The 23,718-nt window shown below is 38.5% G+C and overlaps 1 protein-coding gene across 1 annotated transcript in view; it reads right to left on the bottom strand.

Moving 5' to 3' along the window:
• LOC136887200 (transcriptional regulator ATRX-like) overlaps positions 1-23,718 on the bottom strand; it is a 199,284-nt gene that overhangs the window by 63,107 nt on the left and 112,459 nt on the right. The window contains exon 5 of the mRNA XM_068230347.1: positions 6,389-6,517. Within this exon, the coding sequence (XP_068086448.1) occupies positions 6,389-6,517 (129 nt within the window). The remainder of the gene's footprint in view (positions 1-6,388; positions 6,518-23,718) is intronic.

Genomic DNA, 23,718 nt, shown 5'->3' with positions numbered 1-23,718 from the left:
CCATTTGTATTTATGTTGATTTATTCACAAGGTTTTTGGAAAACAATTTGCTGAAAGAAATATATTTTTCTTTAAAAAGTACAGAAGTCAGGGTCGTGAGAGGTTCACTGTATTTTTCTTATAAAGAAGACATAATCTGTAACTGGTACCAATTTCAGCTGTTGAAACATTCTCATTTTCTCAGTATAGACGTGAATGACAGACAGAATTAGGGGTTTTATATATACAGATCTGTATTCCTCTCTTATCTGTTTCTTCCCATTCCTGTGTATACCTAGCTTTCTTCTTATCATATACATCCCACATCAAGACTGAAAATCTGTCATCAGGGACTGAAGAAATGAACGTTAGATAAACTGGAATTGAAAAAAGAGCCAATTATTTGAAGATTGAGATATTACCCCTGCCCTTTAGTGTTCTGATGTATCCTTGTCTCCCCTTTCTATTGCTCCTTCATGTTATTGTGTTCATCCAATGATATATTCCTTTTCATGTACCTTCCTCTATATTTGATTTGTCTGTTCCTTTCCATTGCTTGCAGAATAATGAGATAATTAATTTACCATTAAAAGACAGGTGAAGTTGTAAACAATTCACTTTAAGTTGCTCCGACAGAGATAGTTCTTATGGTGACGATGGAAGAGGAAAGGGCTAGAAGTGGGAACAATGTGACTCTGGCCTTAATTAAGGTACAGCCAAAGCATTTGCCTAGAGTAAAAATGGGAAGCCACAGAAAACCATATTCAGGGCTGCCAACAGTGGAGTTCAAACCCACTCTCTCTCAAATGCAACCTGACAGCCATGTGGCCCAAACCGTGCAACCACTCACTCGGTGAAGTTGTAAACGTTGGAGGAACTGTCCTGATTTGTTTTCATGACATGATACAAGTCTGCCTCTGGGTGAAAAGGAAGACATGTTCGACACTCAATACAATTTCATTATCTGGCTGCTTGTCTGACAACACAGATGGCATATTATATAGCCCGAGCATGTGCAAACTGCACCACTCTGTATCGCCAAGTACCAGCCAGCTCTAGCACAAATGTAAGTCATATGATTCCATAAGGTTATAATTTGAGAAGTTGAAGTCTGAGAAGAGTTACAGTGACAAGTTCAATCCTATTCAAATTCCTCATTCCAATTATACCAAACACTGTACGATTTCAAAACATTTAGTAAATTTTGAAATTTTGTACACCATATAACTTCTGCCCTAATTGTCCTAAGTTTCCCACAATGGTGCTGTTATGTCAGGCATAAGATTCTCTATTCAAGTTGATATGAAGCAGTAGAAGAAGAGTGGCTGTCATTCAACAACACCCTGGTTTTGGAAGCCGAATCATTATGTGGAAAGACGAGTGGAATATGCAGGGAGAAAGAGACACCATGGTGGAATGAGATGGTGAAAACTGCTGTGAAAGACAAAAATGCAGCAAGGAAGAGGTTGGATAATGAGAAAACACAAATCAGTCCACCAAGAAGATGAAATTCAGTCGCAGGGGCACTGGAGTACAGAAATAAGAAACTATTTCTGAAGCGACTAATTAAAAAGAAAAGTGTTGGGACTACAAGGCTAACAGAAGACTGTGAAAGTAATTGGAAGTTGCTCCATAAAGTAGTCTAGAATAGAAGAAGTGAGCATGGCATATCCTTGCACTGGAAACACATGATGAGAACTTGATGAAGACAGATCAAGGCATCAAAGAAGAAATGAAGAACAACCTCAATACTTTATTAAATGGAAAAAGTCTTCGAAATGATACCATTGAAGTTTGCAATTTAAGTGCTTACATGGCTAGAAATGGAGTCTGAGCTGAAGAACATAAGAAATGGTAAGTTGCTAGGGTTTGATAAACTGACTGTTGGCATGATAAAGGCAGCTGGAGCACAAAGCTTACAATAGTAGTAAAGAGCACTCCCTGTCATCTGGAAAGAGAATAGGATACCAGAGGACTGGATGAAAGGTATCATTATCCCTGTATAAAATGGGAAACCGGAAGGAAAGTGGAAATTATAAGGGCATCACTCTACTTTCTAACTTGAACTACTGGAGAAGATAATTGAAAGAATCAGGAATATAGTAAAACCATTGTTGGAGGAGGAGCAACATGGGTTCAGGAAGAGCCTAAGCACTACACACCTGATATTTGCCATCAGAATGCTAACAGGGATGCACTGGGAATATGGTAAGAACTTAGTGATGGTTTTTATGGACATCGAGAAGGCCTACGACAGTACGCTCAGGGAGACAATCTGGGAGTGCCAGAAAGGTATAGATGTGCTGAACTTCCTGATTGATAAAGTAAAGATGCTCTATCAAAAATGCTTTAGCTACATCTAAGTAGGGGATGGAAGATCAGATTGGTTTGAAACCAAAAGAAGTCCAGCAGGGAAGTGCCTTTTTACCACTTCTGCTCATGGATGGGTTCATAATGGCCAGTTTATATGGTGATACTAGGTTTTGTAAGTAAGTTTCGCAACTGCTTTTTACTTGAGTGTGCATTCGCGAAATCTAGTGGTGACACAGAGTTACGAAACTAGTCAGCTTCGGCTGCTTCCAACTTGTAGGATGCTAATTCATTTATTATTTAACCACCTATTCAATTCATTATAGTCTTATACAATTAGGATTTGATCCTTACTACCTTATGAAATGCGAGACATGTTTTGCCTTTCGTAGAAAGCATCTTCAGTCGTACCCTCAAGGTTAAATCAGGCACCTGATTTATAGTTAATATATAATTATTACGATTTAATGTTAACATACTTAAAATAGGAGCAGTTTAAAGAAAAACTGAATAACAATTTTTGGTATTATTGTGAATAACAACAATATCAGCTGTTGGCTGCTGATTAATAGTTGTGACAAAGGTACATAGTACAGTGCTTAGTAGCAGTGGTATATTTTGACTTTTTAAGTATTACCTTAACCCTTTCTGATCATGTGTCGACCTGAGGTCGACAGTCGTCATTTAGTGTTATAGCTCATGTGTCGACCCTGAGTCAACACAATGTTTCGCCTTTTGTTGCTAGGTTACCTAGGATGCCAGGGCTTTTGTACTTCGTTTCGTAAGTGCTGGTCCCTTCCAGAATCCAAAAGAAACCAAATAGGTGCATTTTAGTTTCTCTTTGCTTGGCAAAATTGCTCCGATTCCTTGACAATGGAAAGCAGTCACGTGAAGCAACATGGCGGCGCGCAGTCTGACCGAAGCAGAGATACTCGAGTCTCTTTCGGCTGATTTTGATGATAGTGACCATGAAAGTGATAATTTTGAATCTGGCCATGAAAGTGATATATCCATTAGTGATTCAAAATGACGATATTGATATCAGCGTTGCAAGAAATCATGGAGGATGTGATAGTATTGTGACTCGTCCCGGTCCCAGTCATACCGTGCTGACTTCAAGCATACCTTGGAGATCGTGGAGAAGGGTGATGCAGGATTAGCCAAATTTCCTTACAGATTAGTCAGTGATTCATGATGATTTATGAGTTGTGGCAATATGCCTAAAATAGAACTAGAGTACTGGTAGCTATTTTTTACTGATCGGTTGATAACGTCTATTTCCATGAGACAAACAAATTTGCCGAAATGAAAATACAGCAAAATACTCTACTTCAGGAGAGATCTAACTGGTTTTCTTGGAAAGCTGTGACTTTAGAAGAGCTGAAGGCATTTATTGATGTAATTATCAATGTGGGGATGAACAATAAGGCAGAAATGCAGGATTATTTTAGTGAAGACTGGTTGGATAAGCAAGCAGGGCTCCATCCAATCATTTGCTTTGAACGCTTCCACACACTCAAGACATATCGTTAAGAAAGTGAAAAACATGATTTTGTGTCATGTAAATACAATACATTCATTAATTTTGTAGTCCATTCCTGTATATATTGTTACAACCAGTACTTAATACCAGGTTTTAAAATATGAAGAATGCTGACAGAAATAAAATACGAGTTGGGAGAAATCAGGACTTACAAATAATTCGAGTGGAAAGGGTTAAAGTACTTAGGAAATATCATAGAGGAAAGTGGAAGAAATGGTAAGGAAATAATCGAGCGTGGAAGACAAGAAGGAGCATTCCTGAAAAGTGTCAGAAGCCGGGTTTGGAGCAAAGATGTCCCTCAGAGAAGTAAAAGGGTGATTTACAGGATGTTATATATACCTATTCTGACGTACGCAGCTGAGACTTGGGTAATGAGGCGGAGAGCCGTGAATAGCATACAGACAAGTGAAATGAAATTTCTGAGAAGCAGGATAGGAGTGACAAGATTGGATAAGATGAGAAATGAGAAGGTTCGAGATATAGTAAAAGAAGAGCCACTACAGAATAGGATAGAGGCATCTAGACTTAGGTGGTATGGACACATGAAGAGAATGACAGAGGAAAGGATACCGAGGAGGATGCATGAAATGGAGATAACAGGTAAATGGCCAAGAGGAAGACCAAGAGACAGGTGGATAAAAGGAGTGGAAGAGTGTGTACAGAGAAGAGAAGAGAACTGGGCAAGAGTGACTAGGGAGAAGTGGTGGGAAGACAAGAGGAGATGGAGAGGCTTATGTTCCAAGCAGATCCGGCCAACAGCTGGAAACTGCAGATGATGATGATGAATATTAAATCTGAATAATTATATTTTGATTATAAATCAGGTGCCTGATTTAACCTTGAGGAAGTACAATGACCGAAGATGCCTTCTATGAAAGGTGTAATATGTCTCACATTTCATAAGGTAATAAGGATTAAATCCTAATTGTATAAGACTATACAACTGACTAGACAGTTAAATAATAAATTAATTAGTATGCTACAAGTATAGTAATATTCAATACGGAACCATAATGATATTTATCACTTGCTTCAAACTTTTCGTGAAACTAAAGTGGCAATTGCGAAATAATGTGGAGGTTACATTCATCCTGATCTGCGCACTGCTTTACAAAATTCAGCCCAACCAGCAGGTTGTGACTATTCCTCCAGAATTACTAGCAGATTCCATTTAATTGTATTATGAAAATGTGAACCTTGTCACGAAGTAATTACGTAGGCTTATATAAAATAAAGCATTTTCAGTGTTAGAAGACATTATTATTGTTATTAATTTCCTTACCTTAATATACTCTTCTAATGCTGCGTAGATGGCATCACCAACCTCTTGAACATATTTTGAAATTTTACTTTTCAGCACACGGTGCAAGAACTTAGGGAGACAAATGTGAATCACCACTTGCGAGATAATCTGCAATTTCAGATCTGCTGATAATGCTTCTCGTATGACAGTATCTTAATAATACCAATATAAATGGTCCGTTGTTGGACATTATAAATTTTCCAGCTAACTCATTCCTGGTTGCCAGTGTTTCGCCCTCGTGTGCTAGGTTGGGCTCATCAGTTGGTACCTAGCACATCTATATAACAAGGCTAATAGTAAAATCCAGTCAACAGAAATGAAATTCATCAGAACAATGAACCAAAAGACGAGAAAAGACAAGATTAGGAATGAAGCAAACAAGAAGGAGACTGTCATCAAAATACCAGTTACCAAGCTTGCAGGAAGAGGCACACTACAATGGTTTGGACATGTTATGAGGACGGACAGAACGAGAACAGCAAGAAATTACTTCGACAACCAGAGCTGGAAAATGATGAGATGATGATGATGATGATGATGAAGCATATGAAGAAATTCTCATATCTTTGACTTCCATATAACTTTGTCCCCACAGGTCACAGAACAACTGTTGTGGTACCACATCCTCTCGGACTCATGAGGGATCAGAATTAACATTTAGAGGGTCAAATTACCAATTTTTAAATATAATTTCCAACTTCAAATGTTGTATTCTCCCTTGTTGCATTATTATTTTGGGATACAAACCATTTTGCTATGAAAATGTAAGGATTCAAATGTTCTATAGGCAGTTCAGCCACCTTCGTATGTCTTTCGGTTCTGGAATCATTGATCACATACCAAATCATAATCCTCAAAAGCATAACTTTTTATAAAGATGCCACTCTTCGTATTTAACTGAGCCCCACCAATTGTCATATTTTCCCACAACTACAACATTTCCAATCAGTATGTACCATTCTGTTCACATCTTCGGTTTTCGAGCTATAAGCCCAAAAGTGAGCACATGATTTCATTACAATAAGTTTTGAATGTATTTATATATGCTATCTCATTAAAAGTTGCTCTGTTCTGTTTTGTTGATCAAAACACACCAGCGGATGAATGGATACTTTGCAGAGCAGTATAGACAGCTCAGAGTGTAGTGTGAGACAGACAGAGCAAGTGAGAGTGTAGCAGTGATAAGAGACTGAGTGCATCACAAAAAGTGTCCTGCGTCTTAAGTAGCTGTGACAGAAGTTATTTCACCTTACCCGGCAGAAGCCCAAACTGCAAGATGAACAGCAGTAGAGTTCACCACCATCACCACACCAGCGACAGTATTTATCACTACCATCTTCATCAACAGAGAAGGTATCCTCACCATAAAAGCTCGAGCACTTCTGCAACAAAAATTTTGAACAGTTTTATGAAAACATCATGAGTAGAATACAGTTTTTTTTATATATATATATATATATAAGAATGAAACAGAAACATGTAGATGAATACACTAGCATACCTGCCAACTTTCAAAAAGAGTAATCAGGAAGATCCTGAAGTGGAAAAAGGACGGCAAGGGAGGAGATTAGAAACAATACTAATACAAGTCAAATATATGTTATGATCGCCCCTGAAATTAAATACCGTACTTACACACAGTTACATCTTCACGAGTGCTCATCTGTTTCCACTTAACACTAGGAACACTTTCCGTGATCATATAACAGAAGGAAATTAAGCAGAATATGCCTTCCTAAAAGACTGATAATATCGTTTCTTAGTTGAACTCATTACGAAAACCACTAAAAATACTAAATCGCTTACAAATTCGTCACACATTCCACGAGTTTCAGAACTACCGCTAATGTTACTCACAACCACAGACAGACAAAGCCTTTCACAGCTGCTACGAAGCACAACACAGTTACTAAAGTTGTTATATATAAATTCACAGCCTGCTACTTTTCAGACTTCTTTTCTTCAAAATCACAGCCTGCTACTTGTTTGGGAACATCTCAGTGAATGAAGTCGCAGTTGAGGTCGAACAGGTGACAAAAGCACGGTGATAATCGTTAATGTGATTATCGATACATTTACCGGTCGAATTTCAAACACTGCATCTCGTATTACCAGCTACTATCAAAAGTCAAACAAATCAGATTTGACCGCAGAAAGCGAAACCAAGCGCGGATATTCAAAATCCATACAATAATGTCAGTCATCTGTACAACAGTCAAACACACTCAAAATTCGTACATTTTATGGAAAAACCAGAATACTTGTCAGGTATGGAGATGATATAGACATTTTTGGGCTTATGCTGTGTCAAGAAAATAAGGTGAAATTATTTATGTTTTGCTCTGCGTCTTCAGAAGAAAATTTCGACTGTTCACGAGGAAGACTTCTCCAAGAAATAAAGTTTGAATTTAGATGTTACGAATAGAAGTGAAAGTGGTACGTTCATTCCTCACCACATGGCTCACCGTATGCGGTACAGCACTAGCATTGGAAGCGGAAGCTGATGGCACCATCACAATCAGTCTGAGAGGGGGTCACGTAACAGGTGTATGGTACCCACATTATGACACTGACACAAGCATGGACTGAAACATGTGGTGATGAGGAACGTACTCATTTGGAAAACACAGAAACGAGAGAACAATAGTGAAGGGATAGGGAAGGGAACTATGTTCAAATTTATTCCTTGCTACTACACAAGGAGTCATGTTAAGGGTATAAAGCCAAGGATATGATGCGCACAAGCTCATTTACTCGCAGATTCTTGCGATTACTGGTTGAGATTTAGATTATTGTGTACTACATGGTTGAGAATGGAGCCAGAACAAACATGTGACGGTGAAGGGGTTAAGAATTTCCATACCCCTAATTGTAAAAACATTTTGAAACAGTTGGTGCTGAAAATTAAGAAAATATGATTGCGACATGCAAACTTCGCCTGCAAGCAATCATTCTGGAAGAGTGTTTAGCCACTTAATGTCTCTATGCTAAAAACACAAAATGGAGTAATGTATTTTTTTCTTGTAAATTTTAGTATCATTCCATTCCCATGTGGAAAAAAAAAAGTCAGCTATTTCCTAAAGACACTCAATCTGTGAAGTAAAATTGAGTAAGATACGAGGGTCGATCAAATATAAACGTGATTTTTGTTCCTGAACATCAACAGTTGGTAAGACTGGCCCCGCACCTCTGCTACACTTGGGCAGGACCGTTAGGAGTGGGGAGAGCGTGCTGTTAGATATTTTCCGGCGTTTCATCGGTAACGCTCACAATGTTGGAGCAACAGGTGCAACCCTCCACTGCGCAATGCATAATTATAAAATTTCTTGCTTGTGAAGAAGTTACAGTGGCAGAAATTTGCCAAAGATTGACAACACAGTTCGGTGATCAACCACTGTCAAGGACGCGTGTGTTTGCCTGCCATAAAATGTTCAATGAAGGACGAGAACATGTGGAAAATCAGCAACATGATCGCCGTCCTTGGACCAGCATTTCAGACGAAAACATTCGTGCGATTAAAGACATTATTGAAGATGATTGACGGGCATGAGCGACGCACAATCAATGTTCCTTACTACTGGTGTTGAACAAGGCGAGGGTTGCATATCGCTGCAAAAGACAAGACCAACCGATTCGACAGGTCATCCTCCTCCACGACAATGCTCGGTCCCATACTGCAGCTCTAACTGTCTCCAAACTACAGGAAATGCACTGGACTACAGCCTTACAGCTCGGACTTATCGTCCTGCGATTTCCATTTGTTACGACCGCTTAAAGAAGCTCTAAGAGGGCAACAATTTGAAGATGACGAGTGTGTGGCAGACTTCGTGCGCAACTGGCTGGTGATTGACCCTGATGATCTTACGATGAGGGAATAAAAAAGCTGACCATATGATGGGACAAATGTATTTCCAAAGCAGGAAACTATGTGGAAAAATAAATTGTAATTGCGTTGTGTTCTTCAATAAATGAATTTAAATAAGAAATTAAATCCCGTTTATATTTGATCTCCCCCTCTTATTTCGCAGGTAACTGTAATTCAGCCCCATTATTTCTATTTTGTACTTTTCCTATCAGTGATTATTGGTGGCCCTGATGAGCTAAATGATGGCTTTAACAATTTTGAAGCACTTAAGGTGACAGGGATATAATACAATTTGTAAAACATGTTTGCATATGATATACCATTTGGTGGACAATAGCGAATTAATACCCCACGGGCATAAGAAGGTCATCAGACTTCAATCCCACTGAGCACATCTGAGATGGTGTCGAGAAGGATGTGTGTGTCTTGGTTATTGTTCCAACAAATCTCTGTGCATTATGGGAGACTGTGAAGTGGGTGTGGATTGGGATGGCTTCCCAATATTTTCCAATGTCTTCTCAAGCCCTTGCCACCCTGCATCCCTACCATCATCAGGATGCTACCAGCCAAATATCACTAATTCAATTACTCATCAGCGTACTTGTCAATCGGAAAAAATATTCACCTTTATTCATACAAACACAACTGAGAATCTGTTTGAAATGTCAGTGTATGCTACACTACCACCATAATATGAACATACGCTCAGCAAAAGAGTACAATCTCAGGAACTTAAATCTTATGAAGCCGAGTATTCATTCAGAAAAGTTGAGCATAATTATCAGGCTTCAGATAATTATGCATTTGCATATTGGATGTGCAATTGCATATTTGAAGCAGTTTTATCTTAAATGTTTTCCTCCTGTTAGGGCATATTTCAAAAGTATTTTTTATCTTGAGTGTACACATCAGATCTGCAACACACTCTTGGAAAATTTGACATGTATTGGAGATAACTGCAGTGTTAAGCTGCTCTGGTTATCCTCAGGTAGGCTGTTGGACAGGTTGGCAACATGTTTAAATTAAGCAACATCAGCTCTATACCGGCCATGGCTTTGTCTACCTGCAATGCAATTAGGATTCTTGGAATTTCCCTTACACCAGGGCTGTCTTTTTCTCATTTCGTGAATAGTTACCTTTCATGCACAATTAGTTCTTGTCAGTCTTACATTGGGTGAGTTGAAACAGGTTGTCAATTACAGTGGAACCTCGATTATCCATTCCCGGAAAGTATGTTTTCCTGGATTACACGTTCAAATTATGTCGTCCCGCGAGCATCCTAATTAAATCAAGTTATAAAAATCCTGCACTATCTGCTCCTCGGAGAAACGATTTGCCAGATCAACCGTCCAGAAATTTCAGTCCCAACAACGCTAAATCATCGATCAACCATTTTTCAAGAAACTGTATCTCACGAAAGGACTTCTACGGCATACTTACAGATCTTGGTGTTAACACCCCGTCATTGCAATAATTAGAGCACATATTGTATTGGAAAAAAGATCGGCAGTGAACTTGCCTAAGAGACCATCTTAGCATCACATTCGGGTGGTATTGTTTAGAGAATCCTCAGAAATTATAAAGCAGGAAGTGGCCACGACAACTGGAACGAGACAGAGCGCATTTTGACAACTCTACTTGAAGACGGAACGAGTTTCGTCAAACGTTCGTACCTGTAAAATGTCCACATTATGTCCATGGTTAGATGTTTATATTTTTACTTTTTTTCTATTGTATCGCCGAACAGGTTTTCAACACTTCCCTCAGGGCACTGTATAGTCACTGGGCTCTCGGGCAGGAATCGAAACTGCTCCTTCTTAACACAAATCTAGTTTGTTGTAAACAATTATGTTATCAAGACTGAAATAGATGATGTACCTTACATATGTCAAGCCATGGGAGGTCCTGGGATTGCCTATTGCTGTTCTGGTCCTAATATAAGACCGGGAATTTTAAGTTTTTGTGTTTGTCATAAAAACAGCATTCGTTTTATTTGAATACGTTTCATTCAAAAAGTTTGTATCATTACCCATTCGTACTGACTTATGCAGTGAACGCGCTTTCCAGCTGAGCTCAAGGTCATGAATAACCATAATTTCTGAAGTTTTGATAATATTTTTTCTCTTTCCAATTTGATTGTGATTAGTAATGAGTAGAACTGAGTATAATGCATTTGCGAAATTTTGAGAATTGATACTTGCATTCGAAACCATATTCTTGAGTTCAACATAACCTGTAAATGTCAATGTAGGCCTAATTTACGTGGTACAAGATTTCCATAAACTGACTATGAACAGTACACCGGTGATCAAATTACAATGGAAAATTAAGAAAAGAAGGGATTTTGCCATCATGTTGGGTGTTTTTGTATCTAATGTGCTTTACTAGATTTTTCGAAGAGTTTGGCTGATCAAAGTTGCTGAACTTAAAAAAGTTTTTATGGAAAACTGACAAAGTTTCCTCAGTAAAACAAAATATAAAGTATCGAGATTTTTAACTCGCGTACCGGTAATTAATGTTTGAAGACTGTCCCATGATCAAACTCGCCTGCCTCTCACCCGAAGGGCCCACGTTCGATTTCTGGCCAGGTCACGCATTTTTACCTGGATATAAGGGCTGGTTCCAGGTCCATCCAGCTTATGTCATTACCTTTAACTGAGGAGCTATCGAATGGTGAGATGGTGACCTCGGTCTAAAGAGCCAGGAATAACAGCCGAGAGGATTCGTCACACTGACCATGCATCACCTCGTAATCTGCAGGCCTTCGGGCTGAGCTGCGGTCGCTTGGCTGGCAAAGGCCCATTGGGGCTGTAGTTTGGTTTGGTTCAGGGGTGTTTGTAAGATTGTAATTATACATTTTTCATTTTTGTAATGGTTAGCCAAATGGTTGATGTTTTGCATTCATTCCCGGATATAGCTGTATTCTCGCTACTTAATTTATAATGCCTAAGGAGAAGAAAACTGTTAGTCAAGTATTGAAAGCATATGTACATGACTTTCAAGACTTTTCAAATGACGGAAGTGTGTTGTTTTGCAAATATTGTAGCACAGTCGTAACCACAACTAAAAAGAATAAAATCCAACATCATCTTCAAACAATGAAACACAGTAAACTGAAAGAGGTAAACTTGAAACAAAAACACCAGCCTTTTGTAACCACTGTTTTAGTTAAACCTGGACCAACATGATGTAAATTCAATGACGAATTGTGTAAAGCATTTGTCTTGGCAAATATCCCACTGGCTAAGCTAAACAAAAATAACTAAGTTCAGTTTCTGCAGGAGTACACGAAACAACCAGTCCCAGATTAATCAACAATCCGGAAGCATTATATTCCTGACCTTTATAAAGTAATGCTAGGTAAACTAAATTAAAATGTTGGTGGAAAATATATTTGGGTCTCACTAGACGAAACAACAGACGTGGATCAAAGATATGTAGCTAACTTTATGTTTGGAATTTTAGCAGAAGAAGAAGAGAGAGACAAATCACAACGACTGTGTTACCTAAGGTGAATTTTTCAATGATGCACTTTCTTGTTTGTGGCCATCAGGCATTCTTTACGATCATGTTCTCGTGGCCTGCAATGATGCTGCACCTTATATGTGTTATGCCATGGGAGGTCTTGTGATATGATATCCTAATGTGATACACATCATGTGTGTAGCACATGGACTTCATTGAGCCACTGAAGCAGTCCGGGCTTCCTTTCCTAAAGTAAACGCGTTGATCTCTACAGTGAAAAGAGTGTTGCTGAAGGCTCCAAGTGGTAAGAAATTATTTTTGAATGCAGTTGATGATGTGCCGCTCCTGCCTTCACCAGTTCATACAAGATGGGGAACGTGGTTCGAAGCTGCTGTTTATTACACCAATCATTTTGAGGTGGTAAAAAAAAAAAGGTAGTTGAAGACCTCAATTCTGAAGAAGAGGCTTCTATTGAAGAAGCTTAAGAAGTCTCGATCAAAAATGTGTTCATGATCAACTTATATTTATTCCTTCCAATTTGCATTGCATACCTTCTGCCATCAAGAAATTGCAAGAAAAAGGACCATCTCTTCACATGGATTTTTTAATTCTTGGATTTCATCACATATATTCCACCACGGTCTAGGTGAAAAAAGTTCAGGATAAAAGGCATACATATCTACAGTTACAACGCGAATTGACCATTAAATTTAAAATCTTAAACTAAGAGAACATAAAAATGGTTACAAGAAAATGTACCTAATCATTCTCATTTATGACACATACATACATTTATCTTCATAAAATTATTAATATATTTATGTCACACCGACACATGCAACAAAATGCATAATACCGCATTTTATTGCGTAATTAACGCACTTTTTGACGAAAAATACATGCGAAAACTACAGATATGTAAATTATTCAAGGAATTCAGTATTTACAAATTATTTACAATTCATTTACATTTAAAAGATAAATCAAATATAATATAAACACAACTGGTTCAACTCATTTGCGGTTATCATCATTTGGCGTAAAATTCCGACGTGAGATTTTTTTCTGAAAAGTCAAATAGGGTACACCAGGTAAGTTAGACACGTGGGTTTAATTTTTTTTTTTTCAAGTTGCTCTACGTCGCAGACACAGATAGGTCTTACAGCGACGATGGGACAGGAAAAGGCTAGGAATGGGAGGGAAGCGTCCATGGTCTTAATTAAGTTACAGCCCCGGCATTTGCCTGGTGTGAAAATGGGAAACCACGGAAAACCAACTTCAGGGCTGCCGGCAGTGGGGTTCAAACCCACTATCTCCCGAATACTGGCTAATGACCGCATGTAAGCGACTGCAGCTATCAAGCTTGGTACATGGGTTTGAATTACCAACACTGGAAAATATTCTTCCCATCACGAGCTGACAATACAACCTGAAGTGAAGTAAACATGAACTATTAAAGAACAATTCATGTAATGTCATAACAATGACATACCGGCAAAAAAAGAAAACTGTCCTACACGAGAAGGGTCGGGCATCGAAGGAGGGCCCCAGCTACATTACACCAAACCATTTGTATCCAATCTTGTACGAGTGAGATGTCCATCCACCCTTTTTCTTGAATACGAACGTGGATCACTTGCGGAAATTTTGCTTTAGGCATTGTTTTTCGTTTTAGAGCAATGTAAGGTGCAAGCTTTCTGCCACCAGCTGTTACAGCAAGAACTGCAGTACATCATCGTTTTTTTTATTCCAGTAGCGCGTACGATAACACTGTATATTCTTTCTTATCGATTGTTCGACTTTGTGGCATATGGAAACTGATTGGCATCTGATCTGCGGTTCCTATGAGGGAGATCAAATATTTACTTTATGCTTCTCAATCACAAAGTAATGAAAATGGTTGAAATCATTCATAATTTTTTGGCATAATATTGTTATTCGTCAAAGAGAAAGTTTATTTCTCTTCATAAAATTAATTAAGCCTTAGCTAACCTTCAAATCCGAGACATTGATTCCATGTGCAGCAGCTATTTCTCATTCTTTAAAATACAGCATTTTATGAGAAACAGCTTATCCAGTGTTGCATAACAAAATCATATATTTAAGCAGATCGTCCTCTACTTGCTTAAACATGCCGCTTTTTGGTCCGCTAAATGCTTTGCCGGACTTGTTGATCGCTTGAAGTGCACTTCTGTTTCTGCGGTAGTGCACATTTCATTTGGACACTGAATACTTTTTCTTCAATTTGGACCCAAAAATATTGGGATGCGTAAATTATGAAGAGCATTAATTACGCGAGAAAATATGGTACTCTCCTTTATCAGACGGTAAAATTAATGGAAAATTATAGGTATCTCTGAACACTTGGAGATAACGTTTGTTATATTTTTTGGCCATAACGAGAAAAGAAAATACATAAACTGTCATCAACACAACCCCATTAAAAACATTCAACTCATTAAAATTATGCACTCAAATACGCGAAACTACCACATACAAAACAATTTAATATGTCCCATACATTATTAACATATGAATTTGACAGAGGGGGAAAGCATAGAAATGCAGGAAAAAACACACGGCCAACAACTCCGACAAAACTACGCACAGAAACAATGTTAACAGCGCACGAACAACACAATAACAAACATGTTATTTCATCCCGATTAACTGAGTTGCAAACGCACGCTAGCCTCTCTTGCTTGCAGGACGATTGGCCGCCCTGAATCCCCAGCTGTATAAAGCGCACAAGCTGCTGTGGTGAGCGGGAACACGATACACAAAGGCGACGGACAAAACACTCACAAAATAAAGCATCAAATAAATATGCTTGAATGAGGTTTTGTAAATTACACAAGCACATAAGAATTCATCCTTTATCCTAGGGGAAGAGTATTGGCCATACTAAAGGTTATATTGGTCAAAAAAAGGAAGAAGTAAAAATAAATCGGAAAACAAGTTAAAAACCCGAAAGTTTTTGGGTAAATCAGAAGGGTTGGCAGGTATGCATTAGTATTGGAATTGTTGAAGTTGAACAATACCTAATGAAGCTAACTAATCAATGTTTCTCGAAAAAATTGCAGAGTGTAGTACTAAAAAAACTCCAGTCTCCTCAAACTTAAAAGCATTTCTGATGTTTATTTATTTATTCGTATCAGAAGCAATACATCATATAAATTATTAATTAAAAATGATAAATAATTAGATAGGTCTAACTGGTGAAAACATACTAGAGGTACATTCAAGTATCAAATCGGACCAGAATTTGGTGAGATCTCGACCATTTGGTGTGGCCTTCACCAAATCTTGCATGGTGCAAACGAGAGGGCAGGAGTTGCAATTAAGTAGGTGCGCCATGGTTTGTTCTTCTCCGCAGGCGCAGAGGGTTGACTCTTCAGATAGACTCTACTTCTTTATATTGTTCTTAGATCAACTGACCCCAGACTGCAGCCTGTTCAGACTCTTCCATGTAGACCACAACTCTTCATAACCGGCTGGAAGAGTTTTGGATGGATCCATCCATCCATTGAGATGGAGGTTTCTGGCTCCAGGAAGTTAGTCTTGATGATTGAGGTGACTCTGAAAGGCACTCAGTAGAATGAAGAAAACTTCTCCTCGATTTCAATTGTTGCCTAGCAGGTTGATAATCATGTAACAGATGTGTTTGGGAAATGTCTACTTTAGATCTTTCATGTTTGGCAGCTACTTCACGTCTGATATCTGGGGGAGCAATGCCAGCCAAGCAATATACCTTTTCACAAGGTGTAGTAGGTCTTGGGCAACCAGTTATAAGCCGGCAAGTTTCATTTAAAGCAATATCTACCTGTTTGGCATGACACGATCTATACCAAACAGGGCATACATATTCTGCTGCAGAGTAGCTCAGTGCTAAAGCAGTAGTTCTCATTGTTTGAGCTTGCATTCCCCAGCTGCTACCGCATAACTTGCAAAGAATGGAATTTTGCGTAGATAGTTTGTGTTTCGTGTTATCACAATGTTGTTCATACGTGAGTGCACGATCCAGAGTTACCCCAAGATATTTAGGAATTGAACAATGATCCAAGAGAGCACCTTCCCAGAAAATCTTCAGTTTTCTTCTTGCCTGCATATTCTTTAAGTGAAAAGCTCAAACTTGAGTCTTTGAGGTGTTAGGCTTTAGATGGTTTTCTCTGTAGTATGGACTCAGTTCATCTAAGGCTTCGATTAGTCTCCATTCAACACTCTCAAACTGATCACCCTGGGTGACAATAGCTCGATCATCTGCATAAATGAAGCTTTTTGTTCCTTTCGGCAAGGGTTGATCATTCGTGTAAATATTAAATAATATTGGAGAGACAACACTACCTTGGAGTAGGCCATTCCTAAGGTTCTTCCAGCGACTATGTCACCCTTGAAAATCTACAAAGAATTTTTGATTTTCAAGAAGACATTGAAGAAATTCAGTCAGCTTGTTGTCCTTTGTCATCTTATAAAGTTTACTCAACAGAATTTAGTGATTAACTGTGTCATAGACCGCAGTTAGGTCGATGAAGACTGCACCAGTTATTTTCCGATTTTCAAAACCATCTTCAATATATTGGGTCAAATGGAGGATTTGTGATGTACAGTTCTTCCCTCTTCTAAAACCAGCTTGTTCTGGGATCAAAAGTGGCTCAACTATTTTTGTAAGCCTTACCAGAATCATTCGTTCTAAGATATTGAATAAATGACAGAGCAAGGAAATTGGTCTGTAATTTTTTGGATCATGTGGAACTTTTCTTATGTTATCGCCGGCAAAGGCAAATCTGACAGTGCATTGATAATATAAGTCTGATTGCGTCAAGTTGGAATATGCTCCAATTATGGCATGTGATGTGGAAAGTGTTTTTTCAGAGTACAAAGTCATTTTAAGCGAAAATAGGCGCAAGTCTGTGTTCCAACACCTATTACATCATGTAGTGATTAAGTTTAATCAAGAAGTTTGAATTTCATTGACAAACTGGAACGTATGTATTTATTTTTTATGTTGACGATGTTTAAAGTGTAAAATTCATTTTTTTAATAATATAAATAGCTAACTGACATCAGATATGTGCTTCTTTTTAATGCATATTATTATCCAAAGCATGATAATTATATTAAATACTCACACTTGTTTACCACCCCCACCACCACACAGAACCTCTCCAGCGTGCCGGATAGGGTGGTGTTGAACAGGTCTTCGACACTGTTGTCTGTCCAGAAATGCCTTCCCTCTCGCCACTGACTCTTAATTCCCTCCTCTTCTCTCCACATCCTCTCTCAGCTGGTGTGGTTATTAGTGATGGGATATTTGATTCATCTGATTCCGGTCATGTTACTGAATCGATACAGTGATCCGATTCATGGCGCATTAGAGTTACCGTTCATATTACATCTGTGTAGTGTGTACTGATAAGACAGCAACAACAGCACTCAATGCTCGCTGCTGCCATCTGCTCTTCATTCTATGAACTGCATTCCTATGTGCCAACCAGCTTCCAGATTCAAGTTTCACCTGCAGCCACCACCTCTTTGCATCAAGGTTTTGATGTAACAAAGCCTTCTCCCCAAAGTAACAACTACATTAAATAAGAACTAGAGGACCTCTGCTGCTCCACAGCATCAGTTATAAGTCAGATAACGTGTCATAATAAGAAATTGCTCCATGCGCTGCCCAGGTACTTTTTGAATGTCTTCGTTTAGGATTTGTATCACCTATTAATTATGAGTCTATCAGGGAATTTCTTTGCTAGACATCACCTATATAATTTTCTCTGAGATTCTATGTTCCAGAATCCATGACCAGCTTGATAGTGAATTGCGTGAATATCAGGGTGGTTTTCTTCCAGGATGAAGCTGTCCAGATCATTTTTTCTTTTTTCTTTTTTTTTTTGCAAGTTGTTTTATGTCGCACCGACACAGACAGGTCTTATTGCGACGATGGGAGAGGAAAAGTTCTACGAGTGGGAAGGAAGCGGCCGTGGCCTTAATTAAGGTACAGCCCCAGCATTTACCAGGTGTGAAAATGGGAAACCATGGAAAACTATCTTCAGGGCTTCCGACAGTGGGGTTCGAACCCACTATCTCTCCCAGATCAAATTATCAGTCTCAAATGGATCATAAAACATCAATGCATTAGGAGCAAAAATTTAGTGATCACTTTTGTTGATTTTAAAAGGGCTTATGATACTATCCATTGTGAATCATTATTACATATATTTTTACTGAATTTGGTCTACATCAGAAACCTGTTAACCTTATTGCGGCCACTCTGAGAAACACAAAGTAAAATTAGATTCAGAAATGAAATCTCTGAACCATTTGAATTTCATACTGGTCTTCGAAAGGGAGATGGATTATTCCCATTGATGTTTAATTGTGTGCTGGAAAAAATTATGCGTGAATGCAGTAAGGTACATCCTCCGACTGTTAAGACTGGAAGAAATATTCTACTAAATTGTCTTGCATTTATTGATGATCTGCTGCTATTAGCAAGTAGTATAGAAAAAGCAAAATTTCAAGTAGAGGAACTAGGAAGATTAGCAGCGAAGGTTGGGTTGAAAATATATTTTGAGAAAACAGAAATGATGCCATCCTTTAAAGTTGACACTCCACATATTATATTAAATAATACTCAGAAAATAAAAGTTGTAAATAAATTTAAGTATCTCGGTGAAGCTGTTACTTGGAATGCTAATGAAAAAGCATCCATAGATAACAGAACTCTAAAACTGAGACGAGCACAACAAATTACATGGCCGAGTTACAAAAAACAGTCTCTTTCAATTAATGCCAGATTTCACCGTTATAACTCCGTCATCAAACCAGAAGCAACATATGCAAGAGAAACATTATTCAAACTTAATACCCAAGCAACAACAGAGAGTTATTGTTGTGTGTTTAATTAAAAGGTTTGGTTTTATATTATTTTGTTTCACGCCTAGATTTGTCCTTGTTGCAGCCCACATTGTCTAGGAAGTAGTAATATTGTAATTTTCTCGCATAATTAACGCCCTTGCATAATTTACGCACCTCAATACTTTTTGGTTCGAAGTGGAGAAACAGAAATGTTCAAGTATTTGACGCACCCACTTCTTCGAACATCCATCACGTAGTTCCGGATGCGTTTCGAAATAAAGATGTCAACTACGCAGGTAGCAGCCTTCCTATTGCGAAACCGGACATTCCAAATACCGGGCAACGTGCTCTTATCAGCCGGTAGGAAATACCACTGCACTAGTTCAGTGAGAGAATCAGCGCAGAAGTGACCAGTGACCCTCTTTTCCAGTCTGGTACAAACGTATTTAACGAGTGTTTCGGGTATGGGACATGCATTTTCTCTGGTCTCAAAATTGTTTGTTAGTCCACAGTGAACAAGTATTTGACTAATACTGCATCATATAAGCTCGTGGTGATCATTTATGCTGAAACATTTGGGAATAGGGCAGTGGTCTGCAAGTATTCAGTGTCCGAATGCAACATGCGCTACCGCAGTAATGGAGAAGTGCACATCAAGTGACCAACAAGTCTCGCACAGCATATCGCGGACCCAAAAGAGGCAAGTGTCCAAAAGTGGGGTAGGATCTGCTTAAATATGTGATTTCGTTATGCAATATTGGATATGCCGTTTCTTACAAAATGATGCTTGCTTGCTTGTTGTTTAAAGGGGCCTAAAGGACGAGAAATAGCTGCTGCACATGGAATCAGTCTCTTGGACTTGAAGGTTAGCCAAGGCTTGATTATTAATTTTATGAAGAGAAATACGCTTTCTCCTTGACGAAGAAGACCATTATGCCACAAAATGCTAAATTATTTCAACCAAAAACTAATTGATTTTCATCGCTTTGTGATTGAGAAGCGTAAAGTGAAGGAATATATATGCTCTCCCAAATAGGAACTACAGGTCAGATGCCAATCAGTTTCCATATGCCACAAAGTCTAACAATCGATAAGAAAGGGACATCGAGTGTTATCGTACGCGCTACCGGAAGCGAAAAAGAACGATGTGCTGCAATGCTATTCTCTTTGGCAATGCTTGCTGTAACAGATGATGGCAGAAAGCTTGCACCTTATGTTGTTCAATAACGAAAACCAATGCCTAAAAGTAAAATTTCCACGAGGTATGCATGTTCGTATCCAAGAACAAGAGTGAGTGGACACGTCACTCGTACAAGATTGGATACAAACAGTTTGGGAAAATATAGCAGGGGTCCCTCCTTCGATACCCAGCCCTTCTCGTGATGGACAGTTTTCTTTTTTTTTGCCAGCATGTCATTATGTACTTACATGAACTGTACTTTTATTAGTACACGTTTATTTCATTTCAGGTAGTATTGTCAGCTCGCAACGGGAAGAATATTTTCCAGTGTCTGTACTTCAAACCCAAGTGTCCAACCTACCTGATGTACCCTATTTGACTTTTCTGAAAAAAATCTAATGCCAGAATTTTATGCCACATGAAGATTAACCACAAATGAGTTGAACCAAATGCATTTATATTATATTTGATGTATCTTTTAATTTTAAATGAATTGTAAATATTTTTTTATATATATATATATATATATATATATATATATATATATATCAATTCCTCGTATAATTTACACATCCAAAGTTTTTGCCAGTATTTTTAGTCAAAAAAGTGCATTAAGGGAGAAAATACAGTAATAGTAATTAATGTTATATTTTTTTTACATCCCACTAAATACTTTTATGGTTTTCGGAGATGCAGAGGTACCGGAATTTAATCCCACAGGAGATCTTTTACGTGTCAGTAAATCGAATGACACGAGGCTGACATATTTGAGTACCTTCAAATACCACCGATTAAGCCAGAATCAAACCTCTAAGTTGGGGTCAGAAGGCCAGCGCCTCAACCAGTGAGTCACTCAGCCCGGGTGGGAAGTAGTTGATCCCTTCAAATAAATAATAAAAATAAGTGATACCTGTATGTATTTACCTGTCACCCTATAGATACGATGTATACGATTCCAAACATCACTGAGATAGCCACCAATCAGCCTAGCAAACCCGAAAGCTGTGGATGTGTAGTGGAGGAAGAACAAGGACTTGCATAGCACGAAGAGGGTCTCAATTCATCTCTCAGCGACCACGAAACGTATGGAGTTGACACTAATATTGATCTTTTTAAATTATTTTTACATGCCACTCCCTGCCAAAAACCAACAATAGGGGTGCTAGGGGTATCTTACCCCCACAGTAAGTTTCTCTAGATAGTAAGTCATATGTGCAGAGGTGCCAACCTTTGAAATGGGTTATCAGTAATCCCATTTTTAACTTGCGCATCGCCCCCCACCCCCCCACCCTCAAAACGTCTACGAGTCAAATCCAAAGCACCCCGTTTGCCCTTTCCAACAGCAATCTGAAGTATATCATATTACACAATAAAATTTTCTAATTACCTGTTAGTTTCATGATTTAAAAATTTTGAAGCTTGTTTTGCACCCAGAAGCTGCTTTTCACTATAGCTTTTCTTGAAGCATACTTTCCCCTGAGATGACATTTTCGTCTTCAGAGCCATAAGCGATTCCAGTGTAGATGTACTAACAACACTGAAAACTCACTATGAGTTGTATTCTTGAGTTTTGTATTCAATTTTATCTTATTTGTGGTATCTTCTGTTGTAAGGCCTATTTAATACTGCAATTACAACATTACTTAAGGTTTTATACTTAATTTGTCCACATTTATTTTTAAGCTCTGCAATGTTGCTCCAGTTCACATCAATGTTAGGTCCATATACAATATGTTCAGGGAAAGTATCACACTGGAAAATTGTAAATTCCTCTTCAAGTTTGTCATGTTCACTTCCCTTGACCGAACGTGGGAATCTTTGAACAAAATACTCAAGAAATGAATAGGAAACTTTCATTCTGAGAGAGATTATAATCGTTATAAAATATCAAAACCATTTCTTACTAACAGTGCTGATGTAGTAATTATTATTATTATTATTATTATTATTTTATGACGACATAGGATCACTTTAGTCAGTCCGTCGTTCAGGACTCTTTGAAGGGATTGTTCGGGCTTTGCGGTCCTCCCAGTACTTCTTCAGACGCTCCGATCTTCGTTCTCTTTCCTCAGTTGAAAATATGCATGTTGTTGGTTTGATTTGTGTAAGGGTAAAGTGGAGGTTTGTATTCTTGAGTTTTGTATTCAATTTTATCTTATTTGTGGTATCTTCTGTTGTAAGGCCTATTTCCTTCCGATCCTCTCTTACTTCTCTGATCCGTAACTTGTGTTTTTGCGATGATATCCACACCACAGCTTATTTGTATTTTTCGAAATACGATACTTTGTGAAAATGTATGTTTAATTTCATTAATTACAGTACCATATTTCTTCAAATTCAAGACAACTCCTACCTTTTCCTTCATAAAATTTAAATCAGCTCAAAAAGTGATTTGTATCATCATATGAATGCCTTTGTTGTACAGTACATATTTTTAGACTTTTTAGACGCCGAACATTGGCTTTCATTATGCCGTATTTTTTTTGCATCTACACAATTATTCTTTACTTCCGTGGGTTTGATGACCATTAACTTAAAATCGGCATCATAATACCAAAGAGAACCCATTTAAAATTTACTGGCAATACGGTACCTATTCTATGCGTCTCTACAATACAACAATTCATCGGGAAAATTCCTTGCTACCGGGCGAGTTGGCCGTGCGCGTAGAGGCGCGCGGCTGTGAGCTTGCATCCGGGAGATAGTAGCTTCGAATCCCACTATCGGCAGCCCTGAAGATGGTTTTCCGTGGTTTCCCATTTTCACACCAGGCAAATGCTGGGGCTGTACCTTAATTAAGGCCACGGCCGCTTCCTTCCAACTCCTAGGCCTTTCCCATCCCATCGTCGCCATAAGACCTATCTGTGTCGGTGCGACGTAAAGCCCCTAGCAAAAAAAAAAAAAAAAAAAAAAAAAATTCCTTGCTCTCTATAAAACTGTTACTCAGCGTCAGATATAACCAGCTACCGTTACACGCGTCTCGCAAGCTGGGTTCGGCCAGATTGAGCGGCTGGCGATTTATAGGCCTAATCACGAACGTTGAAGGTCAACGAACAAGTTTATTGCTCCGCAGTGTGGCCATTCCGCCCTTGCGTTTTTCGTGCACATACCTCACAATTTCATATTCAACTTCTTTAAAGCACCCTTGTTGCGCACGACTGAAACATTTTTTACAGCATGCATTTTTTGCTATCTTTATCTTCACACTAATGCCA

Source organism: Anabrus simplex, chromosome 1 (genome assembly GCF_040414725.1).
Source record: "Anabrus simplex isolate iqAnaSimp1 chromosome 1, ASM4041472v1, whole genome shotgun sequence".
NCBI lineage: Eukaryota > Metazoa > Arthropoda > Insecta > Orthoptera > Tettigoniidae > Anabrus > Anabrus simplex.
Note: the sequence above shows the minus strand (reverse complement) of the source record. Positions and strands in the feature narration are given on the sequence as shown.